The sequence below is a fragment of the Aythya ferina genome (assembly GCF_964211825.1).
Source record: "Aythya ferina genome assembly, chromosome: 1".
Lineage (NCBI taxonomy): Eukaryota > Metazoa > Chordata > Aves > Anseriformes > Anatidae > Aythya > Aythya ferina.
The window spans coordinates 113,449,060-113,476,439 of NC_140296.1; the positions used below are offsets into that span (position 1 = coordinate 113,449,060).

At 40.6% G+C, this 27,380-nt stretch overlaps 1 protein-coding gene across 3 annotated transcripts in view; it reads right to left on the reverse strand.

Annotated features, from left to right (window-relative positions):
• Nucleotides 1-27,380, reverse strand: part of EPHA3 (EPH receptor A3) — a 237,752-nt gene that overhangs the window by 200,759 nt on the left and 9,613 nt on the right. For 2 of the 3 annotated variants that reach the window (XM_084511166.1, XM_084511165.1), the window contains exons 1-2: nt 20,569-20,739; nt 3,317-3,381 (exon numbers count right to left, since the gene is read on the reverse strand). In XM_084511166.1, coding sequence (XP_084367292.1) covers nt 3,317-3,381; nt 20,569-20,662 — 159 coding nt within the window. In that variant the 5' untranslated portion in view covers nt 20,663-20,739. Of the gene's footprint in view, nt 1-3,316; nt 3,382-20,568; nt 20,740-27,380 lie in introns of those variants that run through there. The other variant, XM_084511168.1, reaches the window with a different exon arrangement.

The following is a 27,380-nucleotide window of genomic DNA, read 5'->3' on the forward strand; positions in this document are numbered from 1 at the left end:
AAGTGACTTGCTTTTTTATCCTCCCAACCCCCACATCTGTGCTGCTGTAATTTACGTGAATTGCAGTTAATGATCACTTGCATTATGCTTAATCAGCATATCAATAATATACTCTGCACAGACTAAGTAGCTCTTCTTTCTTTCCCCTTTAATGAAACCTATAGAAATGGAACTGGTATTTGACTGATTGGCATTACAAAAAGGTTGCTTAGGCAGGTGCTGGAGATGGTAGCACAGGATACAGGCCTTGTGGCTGCTGCCAATCATGCTCAAGCATCAGCAAAGCCAGCTATTATATTCTTAATTCAGTATCTAGAGGGACCTATGTTTGTTACTTAAGGGATTTTAACAAGCTTGACCAGATCAGTGTTCCTCCTGATGCCAAGGCTGTGGCTGTGTGGGATGGTTCAATGAGAGATCACATTCTTAGGGGGTGATATTACTAAACCACGAACTAAAACACTGCTGTCAGAATGTTCTTATGTGGGACACGGAAATCGTTGAATACAAATGAGCTATAAATCTTAACATGAATATTCAGGAATTTCTGGAAAGCTATTATTATATATGTCCAAGTCAGACCTAAAAGAAGAATAGTCATAGAATGCAGAAAATGACAACCATCCAATTTGGGTCGTTTTGCCAGAAATCAATCAATAGCATGTATAGATCAGATAGAATGATTAACCTAATAAGAGGTTTATTAAACACTTTGGCTAGATTTCCCCTCCCCCCCCCCTTTTTTTTTTCTGTACGTCAGCCTCCTCAGTATATTGACATTTATGGCTTCAGCTGAGAACACTGCTGCACGTTGAAGAAGAACTGGCACAACACCAATATCCTCATTTGTGAATCACAGCCTCAAGAGTAGCTCTATTACCTTTACCTTGTAAATCACAACTGTGCTATTAGCAATCTTTCAGTGCGATGTGACAACTTTATTATAATGTTTTTCCACTGAAGTTTGAGTTCATATTTTAGTTAGCTTGGAGACTGATGCAGACATATTTACCAGGTTTAATTAATTGACTATAAATAATGGGCTGTAAAAGGTGTCTCTTTCTTACGAAGTTCAGGTTGTCATCATTTTACAGAAAACTGCCTATTCAGACAGGATACACGCTGGTGTTTTCATACTTTACATTCACGTTTCACTATGTAAGTTTAAAATTTCTCACTACTTTGAGGACTACAGTTTAGTCTTAGCTCTCTTACAAAAACACAGTACATGATCTACATCAATTTACTAGTAATTAATTTTAACTAGGAATTTCATTAACTTCTAAGGACAAGGTTGCAATTCCATGATTTTCTTTGGCTTCAATGTACATGGACATTACAGTAAACAGGAATGGCATGCACAGACACAAACAAGTTGTGCTGGATTTACCTGACACAAACTTGCAGAAGCTAATACAGTTGTTTTTAGAGCTGGAGACTCTTTCTGGTGGGGTAATGCAGCACATCTGTTTTTCTTATAGCCCCCAAGATACTCTATGTCATTCCCTACCAACTGCTTTAGGCATCCACAGCAAGAGAGGCACAGATGCAGGGAGCAGAGCAGTAGATCTGCACAGCTGCAAGGAGATGAGCAGAGCAGAAGAGTAAAGCAGAAGAGGGCAGGGCAGATGAGAGAGAAACGAAAAAAGACTTTGCAAAGGAAAAAGAAAAAAAGTGCAAGTGAAGACAAAATACTGATGAGCTTGAAATTACTGGAGAGTTCCCTCTTGGACATCCTGTTTACAAAGGTTTCTTATTGGGAAAAGTCAGCAGGAACAGCCACTAGAAAGAAACTTGAACTCTCTTCCTACCTCTTCCCCTTGAGAATGGAACAATTTGTTCAGAGACAGAGAGAGATCTACGTATTAACTCAGAAAATAAACCAAGCCTTAATCCTTAAGTACTGCTAAACACCCACAGAACAATTTGTATCAATAAGGGACGACTTTAATATTAAAAACTGAATCCCACAAGGCATATATGCAGAAGTACTGTTACTACCAATATCTGTAAAAGTAATAAAGGCCAAGTAACAGCTTGCCCAAAGCTACAGAATAATCAAAAAGTGGATGCTCACAATCCTGCAGATAAACAAATAAGCTAACACCTGCCAACTCTATAAATTCAAAAAGCAGTTGGTTTGGAAAAACAATGGACTCCTAGCTAGAAACTCCTTGCCCTTATCAAGAATAGAGACATTTCCCAAAGACTTACAAGGGGCAGTGTGCTCTGGCAGATGTTTACTCATAGGGTAGAAGATAGGCTGAGAGATACACAAAAGCTTCTAGGAGTTGACATCAAAAGACCTGAAGTAAGACTTCTCTAAGAAGAAAGAAACGAAGCACCACTTTGTGAGGGGAGGCAGAAGTGAAAGGGCAGCAAGAGAAAAAGCCACAGAGCGTCTTCTTTCAGAGGTGGCTTGACAGCATAGCCTTCTCTGAGGACACGGGAAGCTCAAGGCACTGGGGCTTCAGCCTACTAAGTAGGTTTTTTGCTAAGGGGACAAAATGTAGGAACTTGAGTTTTCTTGCATATCTGTGCTATGCAACATAAAAAGAAAGAATTTTTTTTGTTTGCTTGTTTGTTTTGTTTTTCCCCCTATGCACAAGCGCACACACATTCCACATAGAAACAAAAATGTGGTGAGTGACTGGACATCAGTGCCACTGGACAGCTACGAATTAATATTCAGATGGCAAAAATGGTGGCAAATGCTATCTAAAAAATAGCTAATGCCATAATGTGAAAGCGTAGACGCTCCAAAACTGCACTTTTCCGAACAGAATACCCAGTTTCATTACTTCTGGATACAAGATAAACAAACAAACAAACTCAAGAACATAAAACATTTCTTTCATTACGTTCCAACTAATAAATAACAGTACCTGAACAATTCATTACCCAAGTTACCAAATGAGTACTTACATCACCCGTTTACGTCCACAAGTTTTTCACCTTCCGTTATTTCCATCTGAGTAAATCATCAAGTAATACTAAACAGTTCCATGATATCTTTTAGAAACACACATTTTAATAGAGGGTGAAATGGTGCTTAAAGACAACTTTTTTGTTCAATGCACCTTTTGCTTTCATTTTCTCCAATAAGCTTCTTCATGGGGATTACACGCATTGTGATAAATGTTCTAAAGAAAAAGCAGCAGAACTTCATAAGCCTTATATTTCAAGTTTATCAGACAATTTTTGAAGCTCCAAAGAGCCACAGCTATTGCACAGTGTCCTCTGAAGAGGAAACAATGGTTAAATAGCACATTGGTCTGTAGCACCACTTTTCCATTTCACAGTCTACTGAACTCACCCCATGTGACGGGTAGGAGATCCAGCCCAGCTCCCCTTGAATTGTTTTTGAATCCAGCAGATTAACTACAAAAAGACAAAACGAAGAAGAATGAGTTTCATTTGCCTCTGTCCAGTTAACCTCAGTTACCCATGCTAAAAGATGTGTTTATTTGAGGACCTTGTGAAGCAGTTGATTTGTTCAGGTGGCCTGGCAGATAGCTACAAAGAAGAAAAAGACAAATGAAAAGGATCGCCTTGTTTATCTTAAAATGTGGTATGAACAGCAGACACGGGAACTTCTCAAAACACAAAAGTGACAAAAATAAACAATGGATCTCTGTCCAAATTAATTACAGCAGGGGGTAGGAACAAAGCGGTTCCATCAGCTGCACAAACTACAGCATTTTCCCCTTGGATGCCTGAAATTTGGGTCAATGCATCTAACCAAATACATGTAGGTGAGATCTGAATATTTTAATCATTATTTGATTAAAAGCCTGTATTTGGCATATATAATTTTCTCAGAATGCAAGAATAAATAATGAACGCTGATTAAAGTCTTCCCTTTATCTCTTTCTTCCTTCTGATCTAATTTGTTCTCAAATTGTCTTGTAGTAGTGAACTGTTTTCTACATGTCATGTGTAATACCATAGATACAAAAGTAATTATTTACAATGTTCCAAGTTCAGACGGAGCTACTTAAATAGCGGCATCAATTTGTATTTAATCTGGCCATTATCTTTTTTTTTTTTTTCTTTTTAAGATGAATGCAGCAATTTTCAGAGAAAGAATGAAGGTTTTATTTGTAAACAGTCCAACATAGACATTTTCCAGCCAATCCAACCACAGTGTTTTTATATCCATTTTTAAACGTGATGTTAAAAAAAATAAACATAAAATAAATTGAAAGATATTCATCCTTGCTGTTTATGTACTTTTACCAAACATAAAAAATAAATTTAGTTCCTTAACCTGGTCATAGTCTCGAAGTGCTTAATCAAAAACGTTCCTAAGTAACCATTTATTTATTACCATAAAGCAGAACAGGTGAGAACAGACACAAAGCATCATGAAGAATTGTCATCTCGATGAATACAATCCATTGAGGTATTCGCATACAACACAACAACATTGCTTATGGTGCTCACAGAAAACAAAAAAGATAGTTTCCCTCATTTGCCTTTCCTAGTCCTATCAATCTGCTAAATTGACCTATTTTTATTATATTGGCATTGACCTTCTAGTAGCTGTTTAATTTTGGTTATCACTTAAAAAAACAAATGAACAAAACGTAAGAGATATCAAGGCTTTTTTTCTTTCCCTCTCCTTTCCTGTTATTGGAACGTATAGGAATACAGAAATATTGGAATACACAGTAGGGAAAAACAGGTATACAGTATTAGAAACCAGGCCACGTCACCAACAATCATAAATACGTATGTTCATGTGTGTTGTGTATATGTGTGTGTATATACACACACACAGATATATATATATATATATATATATATATATATATATATATATATATATATATAAATCTGCAGTGCTATACTACCATGAATGATCTGCTTCCTCATATGGGTGAAAAAAAAAAAATCCCCTGCAGTTATACAACACTTTAAAAGACAACAACAGCATTTTGCATTTTACCTACGTCAATAGCCAAAACATTTCTATTAATCTTACATAAAGAACATAGCCTGGCACTGTATTTCTTGACCTCCAATTTTCATCAACAATTCAATTTTCAATCATCTACACAATCAAAGAAATCAGTCTTTTATTGAGTGCATGGGGCCCTAGGCAGACTATCATGAAGCAAGCTTTGCATCTATAAAAAGGAAATACTAATAAGAATTCAAAATGAAAAAGTGCAGTTCTTGCTTTTGTGACTACAAATTCCCACAGATTATGGATCTCCTGGGATAAGACATATATTTGCTGTGCATCTGCAATACGTGGTGGTGAAGGAAGTATGACTTTTGAGGCAAATTACTTGGCAATACATTGCTAAGGCAAATCACTCAGGAAAAAACCTGAAGTAGTATATTTAGTTGTTAAGAATGAGCTTCTTGAAAACATGATTGCAGTCACCCTGAAATTTATAAATTCAGTCCAAAATCATCAGTCTCATCTGGAAGAATACACAGGAACAGAGTCACAGCCTGGTGCTAGTTCTCCTCTCAGGGCTTACCAAGCAGCCTAGCAGTGAGAGCACACCCTTGAAGCACACAAGATCAGCACTCAGCATCTCTGTCCACATCTCCCTGTGCCACCTCAACAGTTACAGAACCCTGCTGCCTGCCTAGCTCTCAAAAAAGGTTCACCAGGTTGCCAAGTAATCTGATGTGAAGTGCTCGCAGGGATTAAATAAAGCTGGAGGGGCAATCCAGTGGAAGCCACGTGTGCCTGTGAAAGGGTGGGGATGGTTTAACACCAGTAGGTAGCAAAGCTCCACCACTGCCCCACAATAGCTGGATGCCCCCACTATAGGGCTAGAGAGCAAGTTGCCACGCCCTTCGACCCCTCTAACAGGGGAAGCTTACAAGAGCACGGGACACAGACCTGCAACAAGACCTCGCTCCAGCAGACCTCTAGCTCAGGAGGTTTCAACACCAGAAAACAAAATTCAAGCTCTTTCCACAGTTAAGGGCAAGGAGTCTAACCAGTCTTGCTCCCCAGCAAAGTAACTGAATCCGTAAGACAACTCCTTCAATCCTCCTTCCCAAAGCTGTTTTACCTGGGATCAAATCTTTTATAGCAAGAGCAATTTTTCAGCATATCCTTCATTCCACCTTCCTCATCACATTCAAAGTGGCACCACTACGCAAACTACTTTGCCATGTTCATACATATTTCACCACATTTTAAAAATACTAGATCCAATTCCTTTGAGGGATGTGTGTGTGCATGTCACATCAAGAAATAAATAAAAAACATAGGGGAAAAAATACTAAATGAAACACATATACATTGCTATAGTGACCCCCTAGATATCTGTCACTGCCTTATACCTTTATCGTGTGTCTAGTGAAAACTGTATTTTAGGCAAGCAGAAACACACAGCAGGCTGCCTGAGCACTCACATTCTTTAGAATTCCCATGAAAATCATGCATTCAATACTTCTTTATTCGTGGTCTTTTTTCTTTTTTTTTTTAATCTTTTTATTAAAGGTGTACAGTTTTTTTAATAGTGTCTGAAATGCAAAATATTTTTCTTTTCAGGTTGCCACCTGATAAAAATGACCCTGCCCTCTCCCCCCTAGAAAAAAGCTGTTGACCCACAATCTTCCTGTGAGTTCAGGAGAAAGTTGTACACCTCGACAGAGAGCAAGCAATACAGATCTTGGAGGCTACTATGTTCATAGTCCCTAGAGAAAATGATAGGGAACGGTAAAACATTACCTTTTGACATTAGGTGTCTTAAAATTACCTATTAATCTAGAATTTGAAGGAGAGAACAATTCCCTACACTAAAACTGAAGAAGTAAAGAAGGAATGGATTAGATATTAGTTGTCTTAACTTTTTTTTCAAGGATTTGTAGGATTAAGTGCAAAAAAGTGAAATATTAGAGAAGCAATTCATTCATACAATTACTCATTTCAACATGTTTCAGCTCTGATATATCCTCTTGTTTAACAAAAGGCAACATTTGATTCACAAAAGAGATCTTAGCAATTCATGAAAGGTAACATACACAGATATTCTATCAGATCTTCACATCAGCAGGCATACACCAGCGTGACCCTAACAGATTTTTCCCCAAACACAATGAAATTTAAATGAAAATGTTAATATTTAAACATACTACAGGTGCTAATAGACACGTATTTATCAGATAGGAAAGAGAACTAGAGAGAAAGGAGTTGCAGCCTTTCTCTTGGCACTGTCCTCTGCAAGGTGTGTACTTCTAGTCATACTAACATGAATTGTAGGACTTAAGAAAAGTCCAAAAAAAAAAGAGGTCAAACTATGCAATACATTTTCTTCCATCACATATGTAACAACCAGGTATTCCAAAACACCTGGCCCAACGAAGCCTTTGGCTGTGTAAGCAATAATAACTACAAGTCATATACAGCCCTCACTTCAGAGCCTGATTACCTGCAGCTCTCATGCACTTGAATAGAATACCGGGGAACAGAAGAAGTGGAAAGTCCCAAAAATAAAATCAATAATTCTTTTTACTTCCTAATTATTGCCACTTCTGAGATGAGATTAGAGGAGTAGTTTTAGAGGTCAGGCCACATGACAGAGAATAAGGACTTGCAGGCTCTTTATGAAGGTTAAGCACCACATTCTTTCTCCCACAACTCAATTGCACTCCTTGTATTTCCTCCTCCAGCAAAACTGTGTGAGCACCCTTACAGAGACCCATGAGGCTGACATGTTGATTACTAGGGTAATTCTTAAACTACCTGAATGGTTGTGTTGCTACCTCCAGCTCTTTTCCTATAGAGCATCTTGAGCATCACTGATTATGGTAAGGAGACGCAGAGGGGTTCTCACAAAACTACATTAAAAAAAATCCAATGCTGTCTAACAATCTCAGTGTACTGCATGGGTCCCATCACGTAAATAACACTCTTTAAAACTAGTGGTAATTACTAGGGGAGATTTGCTATAGAGACGTTGCAGTGCTGTACGAACTGAGCCACCACCATTCTGGCTCTGGAAATGAGCGACTTGGCGCTGCCACGCATCAGCCTTGCTCGCTATACCGCGGCTACTTCTGCCAAGCAGCAGCATACCGGCAGCGTGCCTATTAAGAACATGTGCTCTTCCTAGAAGCTCCCTCTCCTGCCTGACTCTTCTGGCCATCAGAACTTCATGAGAGAGCATTTTTCATTTCCTCAATGTGCGCTTGTTCCAAGGGGGTAAAGACAAGTGCCTTCCCAGCAGCCGGAACAGGCAGCAGGACACAAAGTGCAGAGCTCGCTCACTCTCTTCTTTGTGGCATCAGGAAGAAGACGAATGGAGGCTCGAGTGGAATCTGACGTGCAGGCCCGCTCACACTATCTGAAATTGCTTCCAGTTTGAGAGTGATGGCAGAGGGCCTGACTCCAGGCTCACTAACAGCAGGCTTTATCAGGAGTGATGTCACCAAAAGAAAAATAACTGTAAAACTAACGAGATACCTGGATTCACGCTGAAGGCAGATCCAGAAACACATGGGATAGTGGCTGGACAAGGTACTGAACACAGTATAAATACCCTTCCAGTAAAAAATAAATAAATAAATAAATAAATAAAAGATAATACATGTTGTGCTAGGTAGAACCATCCTGAGATAATCCTAACTACCTAGAAACAGGGGAGGAAAACCTGCTAAAAGACAGCTTGTAATAGTTAAAGAAGAACCCACAACAACTTCCCCACAGGAATGTATTTCTAAATCTTATTCTATACACAGAAAATGTATAACAATAGCCAATGAGGTAAAATATAGAAAGCATTTTTTCAATTTCCAATTAAAAGTTTTAAAAAAAAAGGGAATAAAAAAACTATTTTGTCTTTTATTTGGTATCAAACTGCCAGCTTAGAAATATGCTAGTTATTTCAAAATATGCTAACAAATGGGAAAATTTAAATTTGCTCCACGACCAAAAAAACGAGTGTATGCCCATAATTGAAATGTGTCATATAATTCTGAGCAGCAAAGAAAATACTTTGCGGCAGGAAGTTAGCCAGATCTTGGTTTTGGGGTGGGACAGAGTGGAGTCAGTGCAAACACAGATACGTTTTTAGAAGGGGGGCCTTTTTACATCAAAGAGCACCAGCACCTGGATTTTCATACATCTATAAGCACAGATTTAAATACTCTTAACCCTCCCTTCTCCCAATTAGTGAGGATAGTGAAAGTAAGAAAGGCTGCAGCAGATCAGCTTTGGTTTATCATCTCTGGTTTATTCTGAGGCTTATAGGCAACACCTATAGACAGATAGGCTAGGCCAATGTCTTGATGCACTCGCTATAATTACCAACTAGGATCTTGCTGATAGAAAATCTACTAAGGTGTACCAAAAAATCTTTGGGAAGAGGAAACAAGTAAAATCAGCTGATGAGAAATGTCTCCACAAAGCAACGCTAACTAATGCACTGCTTTTCTCATGGAAGAGTGTTCACCATTGAAGCCTGCTTCCAAGAAGCAGACCTGGGACCTGATTGCTGCTTGCTCATTAATAAAGAGTCAAGTCTCCTGTGATATTATGGTCCTGCATTTCCTCTCAAGTGTTGCAATGAAGATGTAATTATTGCTAAAAATGCTCAGAAGCAACTGACCTCAGCATAAAAGATGTGCTAGGAGCCCATGCAGAGAGCTCTGCTTTTACTGCTTTGTCTCCCTCCAGCCTGGAGCACTCTAGGAAGCAAAGTGACACTAAGCTACATAGAGTAAGCATCCTAAAAACAGCCAGGACTAAATCCTTGGTAACGCATACCCCATACAAGTGCCAACAAAGCTTGGCCCACTTGCTAGACAATTCTTTTCCACGTGTGAGATTTCTCAGGGAGATTTCTGGTACAGCTCAAAGCCAGCCTATAGTCCTCCGAGAGGCACAACACTGTGAGGTCTGCACTTTCAACCTTTCTTGCCTATGCCATTATACTGTACAATGCAAATATGATTTTGTGCAGAACATTCCAAATTTGGCAACTGTCATGTTCAATCTGCGGTTAAACTGCTGACTGAAGAACTCCACCAGGGTGGGGGCAAGAGATGAACAAACAAGGGAAAAACAAAATGAATTTAAAAACAGTTGTGTTAAAACTGAACCAGGGAAACTTCACAAAAGGCCACCGGATAGCCCAAGCCTCCCTTCCTTTCAGCTAAATGTTCAGTAAATAATTTATAAACTACTTCAAAAATTAAAAGATGGTTAAAAATTTCAAATAAAAGACAAAAGACTAGCAATATGAATCAAGTTACCTTATTGATTATTTCACCTATAAAACATATAAGACTTCCAGGTCAACTTGGATTATTTGATAAATTCTATTCTTACAATAGTCGTCCTCAGCTCTACAAGAGGAAGAGTTTCATTTTCCTCCCAGATCTTTCTCTCTTCAAGCGCACTCCTTAAAAGCATCTGGGGCCAGATTGGGGTGCCTCAGTTTTTCCATGGGTTGAATACAGAAACAGCCAAAACAGGAACTTGGTTGCAAGTTTTTTATAGAGGCTGCCATAAAAGAGGGAAGACAGCACAGCAACGAGCAATACAGGAATAAATAACAGCACAGACTGTTAACACCAAATGGAGCAGATAAGGGAGGATCCACAACTGTGCAGCAACCCTCTCCCTGCTCGCTACACCGAGGGAATGCCCAAACTGCTGCTGGAGGGAGACCAGCCAGCTCCTAATTCACCTGCACTCAATGCTAAGGAGAAGCACTCTGGTAGTCTTCCTCCTCTCACTAGGTATGCAGCCTACAAGCAGGAGAGGGGCAATGCCACCCTAAGTCTCCTGAATGTGACTATCAGGTCCAAAAACACAAGCCTTGCAGGAAAGGCTTCAGAGAGCAAACTGGCAGAGGTACACTGCTCCTTAGCAGGCAAAATGCGAACAAATTTCAAAGTAGAACAGAAAACTGCTGAGCATCGTGTTGCTGGAAACCTTGGGAGTGTTCAGGTAACACCAACAGCTTTTCCCCCCGCCCTACCATGGAGGGAACTCGAGCAATAGTTAAGGCTGGGTAGCACAGGTAACCTTCAACATTACTCTCTACTCAACCTGTATTGAGCCTACAGGTGTGCAGGTAGACTCAAACATCCCAACATCACACCTCAAGAAAGTTATTCTGGTGATTGTGAAAAGGAAACAACCAGCCATTTCTGCACAGATGACGACGTGTGAATTAGCAGCTCCTGTCACAGGAGTGGGGTGGCAAATCTGCACACTGCTTTCCCTCTGAGTACCTGTCTGCATCGTCTTGACAACTGCCTGGTTTGCAGGAGAACTTCTCATGGATGAACACAGACAAAACCGATTTTATTTCTTTTTTATTAGTTTGAAACATGAGAGTCCTCTTGATATTGTTAAAGCAGTGTAAAGCTCAATTTCCAAGTATGCAAAAACATATGACTGGTGGGCTGGAATGCAATGTTTATCAAAAGGGCCTAATAAGGTTTTGGTTTTATTAGGCTATTTCCTGTAAGTTGATATGTGCCAGTTCTTTTCATTAAGACAAGGATATCAAAATTAAAAATGGGTTAACCTAATGGGTTCCAAATTATTGTGTCACTTTCATATCTTTGCATCCTGGTTTTTAAACCAATTCTGACTTTTTTTTTTTAATATCTCCTACAAGACATTACATAAACCCTTAGATATCTGAATTACTGTTCAACTGAACCTACATTCAAGTCCAAATACTCTGAATCTCATTTTAATCTACTACTACAGTGTTAAATCTGACATGAGCAAAGCACAGCATTAAATAAATGCAAAATGAGGGCTACTGCATCAAAAGAGAGTTTAAATGGCAAAAGCTAAGTTCACCTTGCTCAGAAAAGAGAAAAAAAAAAAAAAAGTGAGATTCAGTTACCTAAACACAGGCACCTCACCTTTTAACAGCCCAGAATAAGCAGGTCTCTCTCTCCTGGGATAGGAGACCAATCCTGTTGGGTTCCCCAAATCCTGAAGCACCATATGGCTATGGATAGGCAGCCCAACCCAAAAGTAAACACTGCTAAAATCATTTTAACAAGCTCTAAAGCACTTCTCAAAAGGGCTTAAGCATATTGCACAACTCTTCCCTTGGGAAAAAAAAATAATACTCAGTATTCACTAGTTTTGCAGAACTGAGCCCCTCTGAGGATCTCATACAGTTGAGGTCTACTGGAGTTTCACAAAGAACCATGCTTGGGAAGGCTTCTAAGAAATTCAAGGAAATATATATATATGTTGCAACAGTGTCTGTGTTTATTTAAGGTAAACTGAGAGTTCAAAAACTTGTTAGACATACTTAGTTTCTAGTTTAGACACCTCAAAGTATCACAAAAAAAATCTAACCACATGCAGCACCTATGACTAAAAATCCTTAAGAACTTCCCAGAAATTTTCCTGCAGTTCAAACACTAAAAAAAAAAAAAAAAAAAAACAAAAAACAAACAGGAAATAATAATTCATTGATGAGAATTTTTTTTCAGACAGGGACTTGAGCAGAAGAATGACCACTCATGCATTTAGAAAAATGCTGTGATTCCCCCAAAGTGAATCAGCTGGCAGCATGCCAAACCTTAGGGGAAAAAAAAAAAAATTGCTTTTAAGAAATTTCTCATACAGGGCACAGGAAAAATAATAATAATTAACTTTTTTTTTTTTTGTTAGGTTCAAAATACAGAAATCAAGATTTAATAAAAAAGTTTATGAAAATCCTAAAATACTACATGCAGAAAGAAATCTCTGCAGGTGTGCCCTGATAGAGTTTTGTCAAGGTTTTCTTCTCTGCTCACAGGAATCAAGGGCTCCAGCTTGCCCGGGCTATGAAATGCTTGGGTCCTTCCATAGCCACTCCACAGATAAAATAAACCCACCAAACAAATGACTAAACATCTTGGTGCAAATCAGGGGAGTAAAATGCCAATAGTATAAGAAATCTCCTCGAGTGTCACGCTGAGAAAATCAAGATGCTAAAACCAGTTCTATTTTCCAATACAGTGATGTCACCAACATGATATTTTCATTGTTTGCCAGGTTAAGAGAATTTATGGAGGTAATTAATGCAGAACATGTGTGCCGAGCTATCCATATGAAAAATGGAATTGCCCCTGACTTCATTTGCTGCCTTTGCAACCAAAACCCTGCTAACATCTTTTTTCACTATTTCCATATGTGAGAAATACAAATATTTATAACAAAGGTAAATGCTTAAATGACTCTTCTATTCCCATCTACCCATAAGCCAGTTTTTCAGGCCCCCGTTTTCTGCTTACTCTTCCACTTCCATTACCTTCCCACAAACAGCTCAGGTTTCCATTAAGTTGCACAAACTAAGCATGTGACTTTTCTCCAGAATTGGTTTTCTTGGTTAGAATGGAAAACCTCTCCTTCAGTTTCTTGAACACCCTGTCCAGCTTTAATGTGGCTTTTGATCAGTTGGGATCAGTACAACCAACTGATTAGGGAAAAGGCACCGTCCTTAAACCTATAGTTCTGTACCTTTTCTCTGGGCACCTGCAGGATTGCAGCATCTCCCTTCTCCCTGTAAACAGCATTTGGTAAGAAGGAATGGACACGTGGTTCTCAGAGTTGATGGGGAAGTAAAAGATGTTTTCCACTTTCTACTCTGCATGGCTCAATGTGGAATTATGGGAGGGCAGGGAGAGAAGAAAAAACACAGGCATATAAGAAAGGCTCGTGGCACTGTGCACAGGTAAGGTGGGAACAAAGGAGACCAATGAGGTTTCCCTAAAGGTGGGTTACCCCTAAACAGTTTGGGTGATCACATTACATCTTCGATAACTGTAACCTTCTTCTCCAGGCAAACTGACCTCTCACCATTAGTTAAGACATTTGCCCTCTGAGCTAAAGCATACGTGGCAGACCAGTTTCTGCAGGATAGGGCCCTAGCATTTTCAGAACCTGTTTCGATATACGTGTCTGTGTCATGAACATTATAGCTGGACAGATATTGCCCTCTCTTTTTTTTTTTTTTTTTTTTTCTTTAAGAAAAAGAAGAGAATCACCATTACAAAAAAAGATTAAATGGAATGGTAAAAATGCATCTGCCCCTCCTAAATTGCAGTCTCTGTTGAAATTCACCACTGGTAAATCACAGTCATGAAGCTTACTAATGTAAACAAAGCTTAGACTTTCAGAGAGGCAAGGAATTTCTTAATTTGTGCTTTGCTCAGTGTTCAGATCATTGTCAGCCCTGAATTCTGGGTCCCTAACGGTGTTAATAATTGGAGAAAATTTGAGTTTGGGTCTGATTTTCATGTGATTCAGTTCAAGCTTTCACTTCATGTCTGTCTACATCTCTTCTTCCTCAATCCTTCCCTCCACTCCAAAAGGGAGCTCTTAACAAGCCTTGCCCCTCAGAAAAAGCAAACGTGGCAGAAGTCCTCTAGCTGCTTTCTAACTTATCAACAACTAAATCAAGAAACAATGTCACTGTTTGCTATTTGTTACTGCAAGGTTTCTGGGAAGACTACTGTGGACCAGAAGGCTTTTTGGTGCTTTAGTTATTTCAACAGAAACTCTTCACTGTAGATTTAAAAAAAAAAAAAAAAAAAAAAAATCTCCTTCCCAAGTCACAAATTTAAAAGATTTTTTTTTTTTTTTGTAATTTGAAATTATTGTACTCGTATGTATGGCAGCTGTGCTTGAGGAGTTTTTTTCACTATCGTTATTAATAATAATAAATTTTAAAAACCACATCCAGAACAGACCAATGCAACATGAACTTCTCCATCCAAATAGAGACATAAAAACGATATGAGAAAGATGCTGGCAAAAAAAGAAATCACCATTCTCGTAGCATATGACACTAAACTGCCCTGACTGAACCTTACCATTCATCCTATTGTTCCCCTAATTGCTAGGAAGTTTCAGCCACTGTTCCTTCGCTCTGCTATTATTCTTTCGTCAATATTTTTCAGTAGATTAATGGGATTTTCCTCCATATTTTGCCTGGAACAGCAGGATGCAATACTTTATGGAAAAAAAAGGAGCATGGTGCTTAAGTTTCTGCTTACAGTGTGTCTGGTTTAATAACGTCTCTGCAAATTTAAGACTGTACGCTCTGGCGTTTCATTCATCCTGCCCGGCACTCTCACAGGCTGCAACTCTTTTGTCACTGTCCTAAGATTTCTTTCAGGCGGGATTATCTCTATTTCTATATCTTTATTTCTTCCATTCATTCGCTGCAGAAATTTCAAAGGAACCGTCAGTCCAAGGGACTGAATTTCAATTTTACATCAGTTTCACACTGCAAAAGAAGTCCTTGTGCTAAGAGTTATCAAGCACCTAAAGCTAAGAAGAACAAGACGACCAGTGGGGAATACGATCCTAACCCAGCAAATTACTGCCATGTTCTGTTTCCAGAATTACACCACCGGGAGTTCACGTCTCATCTTCTGAATTAAACTATTCCCTGTTGAGCTTTGTTTCTTGCATAGAACAGTTTAAACATCAAAAAAGTAAAAAAAGAACCTTCTATAAAAATTCATGGAAATAAGAAGGGCTACATCACTAAAATGACTTCTAGCAAAACGGAAGACTTAGCAGGAGTCACATGCATTTGTATACAAAATCTTGCATTTCACTGTATTAGTTCTTACTGCAAGTTTTTATCTCCCTCACAAATACATGTTCGACTAGTTTCAACAATGCTTCAATAAATTAGGCTCCTTTCCATAAGAAAGGAAATAATAAAAAAGAAAAAAAAAAAAAAAAAAAAAGAAAAGAAAAGAAAAGGAGGGAAAAAAGAATCCCTACATCTCACTACAGAAAAGCAACACTTAGGATACTGGAATTATCTATTGGAAAGGTGATGGGCTTGAGAGATGCCTCTGTCCCACCTCTTAAATTTTACCAAACACTTCTTGAAAAGTCCAGTCAATTTTGCACTTTAGGGTATCAATCTGACCTTTTGGGGTTTCAATACCTGCTCCACTGAGCACAGCTTTGAACTTCAACAAAAAATAAGGACACAGTTCTATCTCCCGTTATTATTAGTAACATTTACATATTTATTTATTTGTTTATAAGAAAAAAAACATCTACAAAGCTGTGGTGCCTCTATGAATTACAGGTAGCCCGTGGAGCTAACACAGGCTCTGCACAAAAAGCGACCGACTGCACTGGTGGATTTGGTAACAGCTCTGTAGTGACCCTCACTGGTGATAAAATCCAGAGCTCTGAAAACAAGGAAATGAACACCTGCATCTGTATTTCCAAACTTTCATCGGGTGGGGATTACAAGAACAAGAGCCGTTACATGCACACTCCTGGAGGAAAAGTTCTGAAACAAAATCAAAAGTAAGTCTACTAATAGCAATTAGCTTAACTCCTGCAGATAAAAATAGTAATAATAATAAAGCTAATTTGCATGTTTTTCCAGATGGGAATGAAAAATTTAAGTTCCATCAGAACGCACTCCTGATTCGCAAAGACTTCTTGCAAACAACTGTTAAACTTCGCATGCCTACTATCTGCGCAGTGATTTCATTCCGGTAGCGCCCCAAAGCCTGACTTCTTATGGCTGAAAGTACAGAAGAGAGTTTTAACGAGCATCTATGATTTGACTGGTTCATTGGGTAGCAAATATGTTATATCCAAACTAACTGCAATAACAATTAATTGCTGTGTCCAATTTGAACATCTCCCCGTTTCAAACATCTGCTTTAAGTTTGCTATAGGCAATACGGTGATTCTTCTTTTCAGTACAGTGTATTGAAATCAGGGGTAAGCGATGACACATTTCAGCAATAAACAGAAAAGAAAATAAATTAGTCCACGTGTGAGAGTCAGGTATCAAAAATACTGAGATAAAATGAGGAATTTGCTCAACTTCCTTCTCCTTTTGCACAGCTTTTTGAAAACATCAGAGTGTGAATTTTAAAGCATGTTCACTATCTGTCTGATCATACAGCTTATGATGAAGCACAGCAGCTTTGAGTATATACTGTATGAAAAACAGCTCTCTAGACCCACACAAAATTTAATTTCAGAAAGCTCAAACTTAAGTGGCATCATATTCAGATTTCTAAGCCTACTTTTGATTTCTTTTGCAGATAAACACTCAACAGCGAGCTATAAGCAGGAATTGTGTCATGATACATGAAGACTTATCCTGACCTAATGATACCTGACATACAGTAAGGCGAGATTTGTAAAAAGCATTTCCCTGTGCAATCCCTTTTGATCCTACTGAGAAGTTTCCAATATTTCCAGCCTTTCCCAAAATGATATGCGAAAGTTGGCCAGGCATTTTGCTCCACAGGCAAACACTGAATTTCTCAAAAACATGCCAACAGCTGTCACAAGGCACACTAAGTTGTCTTGAGTGACTGTAAGTGTTAACAGATAAAATGGTGAATTTAAGTGTGCACTGTTCTGAGACGCTAATGAACGAATAAAAGATGAAACCACATCTCCAAAGCTAGCACGGACTGAAAACAGCGGCTGATTGGAACCTTCTTGCTGTTAACCAAAACAGACACTATTTGAAACCAAGTACGATAAGCAGATTTACCGTATTGATCTTTTGGTAGCTGTGTTCACAAGAAATTAATTTTATGCTAGATTGAGAGGTTACAAGAAGTTTCCTGTCTGCACAGTCAAAATATTATTGAAGCAATTCAGGTTGTCAGTAAAAGCTTAAACAAATTTGCTGATAATCCTGTTAATGACCTAGGTCAAGTGTTAACTGTTGTGGGTTATAAAACAGTGAAATTAAAGTTGCTGGTACCCTCGGGCAGGCAATATAGTTACCGAAGAGACAGAGGAAAAATTATTAAATTACTAAATGATATAGCACATTCAATTTCTTGATACCATAGGAATTATTCAAAGAAAAATTGTATCCTTCTAAGAAGAAACCCACAATCCTCCCCAAGTGAAAAATATCGACCGGAATGGAATAGCAGAATGTGTGGTTTCTCCACACACACAGGGTTCTGCTTGTGACTCCAAAACCCGAAAAATTAGACATTAAATCTTCCTGACATTTTCCTGCCTCTCAGAAAATGGCACACACTTTGCCACTGTACACAGATAAGTCTGAACTTTACAGAACCTTCCTGAACCTCCGTGATTACGTAGGTAAAAGGCACGCAGCTTTGCAACGAGCACGGTAGGGAGTTTAAAAATAAACTCAGTGGAAAATTTTATGTTTCAGCAAGAACAAACTCCAAACTTTTCTGGGATGAAGCAAATTAATAAACACCCAAGGTCTCCAAGATAGGAAAAAAGGGGAGGGGGGGGGAGGTGAGAGGGGATGGTGGACTGCACTGGATAACAAAGTGAAGTAATCAACAACTTGCCTTCAGCCCCCCCTTTTATCCTTTTCTCCCTTCTTCCCATCTGCTTCCACTACAGAAGCATCAGTTCTGGTTCAAACGCTTGTCAGCTTTAGTATTAACTGCAAGTGTTAACTAAAGATGTTTTTTTAAAAACAGAAGTAATTCTTTCAATCCAAATAAATTTAGGAAATATTACCAGGAGCCCTGAAGGCACTCCTGTAACATATCTATTGCTACATTCACATCTCCCAGAAGTTACACAAAGCTACATAAACGCACTAAAAATGCACTTCATTCTTTATTAAAACAATCCATGAGATTTTCAACAGTAGCTTTATATTAAAGTGCATGAAAAAAAATGTACATATTGTTAATATAGGCTTTTGGATAAGAATCTCCATTCAAAAAATATATTTTAACTTCTCAGCGGTAAAGAAAGAAAACTTTTCTAAATATCCCACAGAAATACAGTAACATCTAACTTCAGCCTCGGGAAAAAATTAATGGTAAGAGCAATAGTGAAAAAAGTGTAGCGAGAAAATCATCATTTAAAAGAAGAAAATCTTTTGACGCTATTTAAGGCTTCAAGCTAATGCTTGATTACCAAACAAACTAGCATCAGCAAATTCTAATTTGGATTTTCTCAATTCATATCATCAGCCCAAGAACACTGCAAATGAAGTAATTACTGAGCTTCCCATAGTGGAAATAATTAAAACTCTGATGTTGGTCCAATTTTTAAAAGAAACTGGGAATGCTTTTTTTTTTTTTTTTTTTTAAATGAGTAGCAACATATATACTCCAGAAAAAGTAAGCATGCAAAAGCAGGTTACTGTCCAGTACTTGTATTTATGTTGTGCCTTTTCACTAAATATTTTGAAAATACTACCTTTATGTTACAAGTTTTTGAAGCTGAAAATAGAGAATAGGATTCTGACTCGGAAAAGATGCTTAATATGCTTTCTATGTGATACTGATTTTTTTTCTTCCTTTCCCAATTCTGGGTGATTTTAAACAAAGAAATAAAAAGTATCTTTTGTAAACCTGAAGGCTCTAATATCTTTTTTTGCATAATTAGTCTCAGCTTTCAGACTGCGTCTGCCTGCCACTGCCGTGGAGGCAGAGCTGCTCTGCTGACTGACTGAACTACACACGTTTCCAAAAAGCTTTTAATCATAGGGCACCAGTAACCCCTACTATCGCTCGTGTTTTCATTTCCGAAAACCATTTGTGAAAGATGACAATAGGTACCAAAATAGTGTGTATACGGAGGCTTAAGAGCAACCAACTATTAAAAGTAACCTGGGAAGCAGCGCCTACGTAAAATAAATTTACATCAAACGTACAAACAGATGCTACATTATTCTTCTGGCACGGTGGTGCCACAGCTTCTTCCCAGCAATAAAAACAACCTATTTCAGATTACCCAGGATTTGTGGAGTTTAAATCTTCCCTTATTTGATGTGATTGTTAATTCCTTTCGGAAATCATTTTGAGTGGCTACCTCACTACCGTATCCCGCCAGCAGCCCCAGCACCAGAACACACTCAGCATCATTCGCTGGGGAGAAAGGCTAATTGTAACGGCGACACTGTCCGCTGCCCTGCGGATGCTGCAGGCGGAGCAGGTGCTAGCTCTACGTGCAGGGCTGACACCCCAAGTTCCTCGCACCCCCTGGATGTGTCCCCAAAGCGGGCTGCGGCGGACACCCCGCAGGCACCGGCTGCGGGAGGGGGCAGAGGGGGCTCTGCTCTTCTTCTCCGCGGGGAAATGGCAACCTTACCTTTCCCCCCAAAAAAGTGTCTCAATTACTTTTTCAAATAGCGGTCGTGATTTCTCCCTGGCACCTACCACGCGTCCCCACCAAATGTCAGCTCGGAGACCGCCGCAGCGGAGGAGAACAAAACGCTGCCCAAAATTGGGGCGCGGGCACGGTTCGACCGGCATCCCACACCCAAACGCTCCGGCACCCCCGGCGGGTCGGGGCAGGGCAGCGGGGCCGCTTTTTAGCTCGGGCTGAAACTTTGGCAGCACCAAATACCGCCGCAGCCCCCACCGCCGCCGGCCCGGGGGCAATTAGGGCGAACCCCCAGGCTTGCTCGTAAGGGCGCGCCCCCGGCAGCAGGGACCGAGCACCTTAAAAAGGAAAAAGGAAAAATAAAAATAATAATAAAAATTTAAAAGAAGAAGAAAAAGACGGAAGAGAAGGGGAGGAAGAGGGGGAGAAAAAGGGAAGAAGGGGGAAAAAAGGAGGAGAGAAAAGAGGGAGAAGGAGAGAGCCCCCCCGCCGCCGCTCACCTTCGTTGCCGGGGCGGGCGCTCAGACGCCCGGCGGCGCCGAGGGCAGCAGCGCAGAGCAGCGGCAGCAGCGGCGGCAGGCGGCGGCGGTCCATGTCGGCGGGGCGGCAGCGCGCAGGCAGAGCCGCATGTCTCCGCGCCGCATGCCACCTCCGCTCCGCTCCGCGCCCGCTCCCGCTCCGCGCCGCCGCCGCCGGCACCGGGACCATGCCCCGCGCCCGCCCGCCCGCCTTCGCGCTGCGCCCGGGAGGGGCCGCCCCCGCCCGGCCCCGCCGCCGCCGCCGCCCCGGGTCCTAGCGCCGCCCCCGTGCCGACAGCCCGCTAGGGCCGCCACAGGCCGCGGGGGGCAGCGAGGGGGCTTCGCGCCTCGCCCCCCAAGGGTCGGGCACTGCAGCGCTGCCCCGGCCTCAGCTCACGCAGAGGGGTCCCTCAGCGCGGGGGGCTTCTTCTGCCAAGCGGCCCCTTGCAGGGAGCCAGACGCTGTGGTGCTGTGGAAACAGGAATATATTTTAATAATATTCAAGTCAGATAAATATTCTGCCCCGAACCGCAGCTCAGCGTCCATATAGGACGAGGTCCTACGAGTTGGGAAGGAGAGAGCCATGGGCAAGGGTTGTAGGACCACCGAATGACCAAGTGACATCTAACTTCCTTGCCACCACAGGAACCAGACCCCCACCAAGTTTCACAAGCCAGTAGTGTTGAACACCCAAGCAACTGAACACGAAAAGGATTGTCCTGTGTCCCCTCAGGGGTACCGCTACCAGCGGGACAGCTGAGGCTGCCTCAGGAGAATCAGAGAATGGAAAAGACCTCCAAGATCATCTGGTCCATCCATCATCCTACCACCAATGTCACCCACTAAACCATGTCCCAAAATGCCAGGTCCAAGTTTTCCTTAAAACTCCCAGGAACGGTGACGCCATCACTTCCCTGGGCAACCCACTCCAATGCCTGACTACTCTTTCTGAGAAGAAATATCTCCTAATTTCCAACCTGAACCTCCCCTGGCACAACTTGAAGCCATTCACTCTAGTCCTATCGATGGTTACATGTGAGAAGAGGCCACCCCCAGCTCCCCACACCTTCCTTTCAGGTAGCTGTACAGAGCAATAAGGTCTTCCCTGAGCCTCCTCTTCTCCAGAGGAAACAACCCTGGTTCCCTCAGTCACTTCTCATGGGACTTTTGGTCCTGGTCCTTCACCAGCTGTGTAGCCCTTCTCTGGACACAATCCAGGGCCTCAGTGTCCTTCTTGTATTGAGGGGCCCAAAGCTGAACACAGTACTCGAGGTTGCAGCCTCACCAGAGCAGAGTACAGGGGAACGATCACCTCCCTGCTCCTGCTGGCCGCACTATTCCTGACCCAAGCCAGGATGCCGTTGGCCTTCTTGGCCACCTGGGCACACTGCTGGGTCATGTTCAGGTGAGCATCAACCAACACCCCCAGATCCTTGTCCTCTGCACAGCTTTTGAGCCACTCTGCCCCAAGCCTGTTGCACTGCATGGGGTTGTTGTGGCCACAGTGCAGGAGCCAGCACGAAGCCATGTTGAACCTCATCCCATTGGCCTCTGTCCATCGACCCAACCTGTCCAGGTCCCTCTGCAGGGCCTTCCTACCCTCTGGCAGGTCAACACTTCCCCCCAACCTGGTGCCATCTGCAAACTTACTGAGGGTACACTCAATTCCCTCATCCAAATCATTAATAAATATATTAGAGAGAATGAGTCCCAACAAGGACCCCTGAAGGCACCGGGCTGGTTCCAGGTCCATGCCAAGGGGAGGTCTGCCCTGTACAGCACTGCGCTGCTGCCATACCCCACACTATCAGGTTTGGCCCAACCAAAATTTCCAGAAGGAGCAAGAAGGAAGCCCAAAGCTTGTGAGCAGACAACTCCGGGAGTAGAGAGCAGAGCAGGGTACTCTGGCCATACAGTTGGCAGTCTATGGCCCAGAGAAGGCTGTCTGCTCTCCTGCCTTGCCTTCCTCAGATCTCATTTCATTATACCTTTTCATTTGTTTGACAATGATATGTTTACACAGCAAGATGTTCAAAATGCCCCAATTTCCTCAAAATTTCACGTTCCCTAGTAATAAAATAATCTTGTTGCACCCCTTCCCCATACCTTTTCTGGAATACAACTGTCTCCTTGAGTTCTCTTACAGAGGACAATCTTCTACTTAAAACGTTAATAAATTCTTAGGACTACTAATTTTGATCTCCACAGAACCACATCCTTTCTTTTGTGGTGGAAGAAAAAATGTACAGAGAGATCTCTGGGCAAAAAGAAATACATATATTTCTGTTTTCAGTTAGTGGAAAAAAAATATTTCCAAAGAAAGAGATTTTTGTTTTTCATTCTTCCAGTTGTGTGCATATAAAACATCTGCACCTTCCAGCTGCAGCACCGTGAGAGAGGATCCTGCCTGATTCTGCTTGCTTCCCCTCTAGGAGCAGGAGTCTGAGCACCCATCGTAGCTTCCCTGCACAACAGCAGTTTTCTGAAGCAAGAGAGAGGAGAGGCAACCATGTGCATCTGCCAAACCTTGTTTTTTTCCTCTTGGGAAGAGCAGCTGCAATCAGCATTTCCCTTCCCATACTACTGCTTTGTCAAGGAGGAGCTTTTACAACACACAGAAGATGGAGGTGGGAGAGGTAACTCTGAAGTCTGCAAGAAGTCAATATTATCCATTCTGACAACAAGCAGGGCAGAGCACATCATCAAAGGCCAGAGCATAGCTCTCTGCTCCTGACCAAGCGCACCTGAGCACTACCAAGCCTGATCAGCACAGTAACACAGCCATACATCTGGTGGTCACAAGAGGCATCCCACCAACCTTAGCCTGCCAGGAAGGAGAAGAGCTCCTCAAAGGAACTGGGGGGCAGCAGCCAGTGCCAGAGCCCAACCTCAGCATCACCCCGCACTTACCCACCTTGCATCACCCTTTGAAGTTTGCATCAACCAGCATCCCTCTACGTTGTACACAGCACCACCTCAGCTGCTTTTGAAGTATTCCCAAGCTGATAATGTTAGGATTGGGATTGTTCTCAGCACTCACACAGGAAGCCCATGTTGGAGAGAAACCACTTTGATCTTCTCTCAGCTGTGGCAATGTCATTCTCTACAGGTACAAATGCAAGATAAGGAAAAAAAAAAGCAGGGGGGTGGTGTGGAGGAGGGGGGGGGGGGGGAGGTTATGGGGTAGAAGCATAGATCTATAGAACATATTTGTAGAACATCTTGTGTTGGACCCCAGGAGGATCATCAACTCCAACTCCTGGCTCCACATAAGACTACCAAAAATCAAACCATATGTGTAAGAGTGTTGTCCAAAAGCTTCTTGAGCTCCTGAGTTCCTGCAGGCTTGGTGCATATCATCTTGCCTCTTGACCAAGAGGCAAGATGATATAAAGGAGCTAGTAAGAAAACATCATGGAAAAGGTAATGTAGGGTACAAGCAACTGTGCTCAAAGCATTAGTGTCACTACTATCTCCTTCACTGCTTGGTCATATAAAAAAAAAAATAAATATACATATATATATGGATATTGATGGATATTAGAGATATCTATGTGACTTTGTCCAAGATGGCAATGTGGTTAACAAATAAAGAATTTGTTTGAAAAAGGTGAAGGGGGGAGGTAAAAGAAGGGGAGGAACCAATCAAAAGCTGTACAGAATGCAACAGACTGTAAATCCCAAGTCTGTCTCATGACAGTGCATGCTTACTTGTGAGCACACACTTCAGATTGGTTTCACCATACATGCACCAAGGGATATTTTGGGGCCTTTCTTCCTCCCTGTGAGAATTAGAAATGCACCTCTTAGAAAGAAATGAAAGATCATATTTTTATATAGTATTTTTAGAGAGCTGTTAGAGAGTTTCATAAGCAAATAGTGAAGTGGAAACACTGAAAATAGGGCCATTAACACTGAAGTTGAACTCTGCAGAATTTTTCTCCAAATTAGAGAAACATTACTTTAAGCAAACATTTTGAGGTTATTCATAGCAAACATGTTGTGAATTCATAAATGTCTTAGCACCAAAGAACTCATGCAGAAAAAAAGGAATCCCAAACAACACAAATGTGGCTCAGGTTCTTAATATCAAACCTAATATCATAGGACACGTCTCAAACTAAAAGGAATAGCAAAAGTAATTTGAAAAATTTGAAATAAAGAATGCATTTCAGGGGGAAAAGAATGCAGGAGAAAGTAATGATAAAGGTCATTACAAATTGTTCACTCTGCTTTTTTCTCTGTGACACACAACCTGGAATGTGTTGTGCTAGTTTTGTGCAAATTGCATGTATACTCTATTAAGGGTAATTTTGTGTTACCTTAAAGGGCACCTCTGAAGAAAGAAAACAGCCTCTAGTGGCATTTCTACATAACTAGAGTGCACATGGTAATATCTTTGCCCTAGCATCCATAAAATCATTCTAGAGAAACACATAACAATGATTTATGATTTTCTGCCAACCTTGGACTTTAATTTCTTTAATATATTGAAGATCAAAATCCTTACTAAACACAAATTTTATCTCTTACATTTTTCTTTCATAAACAAGGAAGTGACACATTCTGTGATTGCATAATGGAAAAAAGAAATCATAACACATGGGTAGAATGCTCGGGATCTCATGTTTGCATACTAAATAGGAAAACAACTTTCTGTCTAATGAAAAAATGTTACAGATTATTAGGAACAACCACAGCAGTAATCAATCAATTTATCCAGCAGACTAGGCCACAGTCTGCTTTCAAGAAGGCTTTTTAATGTTTATGGCTCTGGAGTTGCATTGTTTAATTAATCAAATCACATGGAACTTCTCCTAATCTGTGAGATTTATAGATAAAATATTTTCTTTAAAAACAAAATGAAACAAAGAATTAACGATAGGTTCACTACTCATAAAGAAAGGTGGCCTGGCAATCCCCTATTTATTCAGGGAGGAGGCAATGTGAATAAGAGAACAATGCACCCCATCGGTAGATGCCTCCTCTGTGACTTGATGGGATTGTTCGGAGGCGTGAGAACATTTCCTCCTCAATTTCTGTTACTTATTTATGTAGGGTCTTATTTGTGATGTCAATCCCCCTTCGTGGAGACCTGGACTGACAAGACATTTCCACATAAATCATAGCAGGAACAGCCTTCTGAAGTAGTTCAACTATCCGTTAGGCCTCAAAATAAGTGCCTGAGAATGTATCGGCATATCTTTACGGACTGACTGCTAAGTGTTGGGCTCAAAATATCACAACAGGAAGTGTTGCTGCTTGAATTCATCACAAGGAAACAGACAGCTGTTGGCCAGTCTTGGAAATGGTGACCAAGTAGGGAAAACTCTATCTGAATACTCTCCTACCAGCCACCAATTAAGTGGTAAACATTTGCTCATTTAAAGTGTTCTTGGGGTGTACTTTATAACACAACCTTATGTTCTCCTAATGGTGAACATTATGTTCTCCTTCCAATGCCCTGGAATTGCACGCAGATGAGAAAATAGAGGAAGCTGAGAAATAGAAGACAGGAAGCAATAAAAACAAATGATAAATGAAGTGTGAAAAGTTACTTTAAAGAACTCAGTTATTTAAAGCTAAGCTATAGCTTTTCCTAATCAATACTTACACAATAATTATGTGAAAATCCAGAAAAATGGATTAACAAGGCAGCAAACGAAATTCAGCTTTGAGCAGCAACATAGCTGCAATTGTAATTATGAAGTGACTGCACACCAATTCCATAATGAAAAAAGGCATTACTTATTATGGAGATGGAATACAGTAGAAAAGCATGCAAAATGCAAATGCAGTTAGGCTGCAAATTTTCCCCATAAAGGCTGAATCATTTGTTAAGGATGCAATAAAAAGGTGACGTTCCAAGCACTTAGACTGAATTTACCTATTTCTAAACAAAAATCTATAGAAGCCATAAAAGAAAAGCTTCCCTAGCATTACTGCCAGTTTTCAGACAGCAGCAACATTGACATGCAGAAGAGAGTATTACTTTATCATGAACAAGCTTGCCAAATTTCAGCCTGGACTGAGCATTTGCAGATGAAATGTATCAATCCTGTACAACTATACTGAATTATAGAGATATCAGCAGACCTCCGATAAGATGCACAATGACAAGTTTGATTAGTTTCTTTCTTCAGATCACAGCCAACGTTAATATATATATATATATATTTATAAAAACATCATCTGTACTAAAAAAGTCACCAAGAAATTAAATGATTTATTCTCATGTATCTAAACTCATAGACTTTTTTTTTTTTTTTTCCTTTTACAAGATAACATCAGGCAATATTAGACAGTAAACAGGTAAACAGGAATACACTTTTTAAAATAAATGCTGCCATACTTCTAATAGAGGGGATCAGGATCCAATTTAGGGAATGCACTTGAAGAGTGCACAGACATATTTCTGTGATCTGGCTGAGCTGTATTTGAAGTGTTCCCTTGTCTTTTCAGAGCCAAGCATGCACACTTGACAGTGAAGTAGGTCATCTATTTTTGTTAACTAAAAAAACTAACTGCAGAAATATTTATTGTAAATTGGAAATTGAAATAACAATAAAAATAATTTGAAGAGCCAGCACCCACAATGTGAAAAATCCTTAAAGGCATATTTTTCACTGTCCACTCTTCACATCTGACAATTGATTTGGCATTTATTGCACGCTTTTTATCTATCGTAAAAATAGAATAGTTCAGTTACAGAGGACCTACAAAGATCATGTCCAACTGCCTGACTGCTTCAGGGCTGGCCAAAAGTTAAAGCGTATTAATGAGGGTGTTGTCCA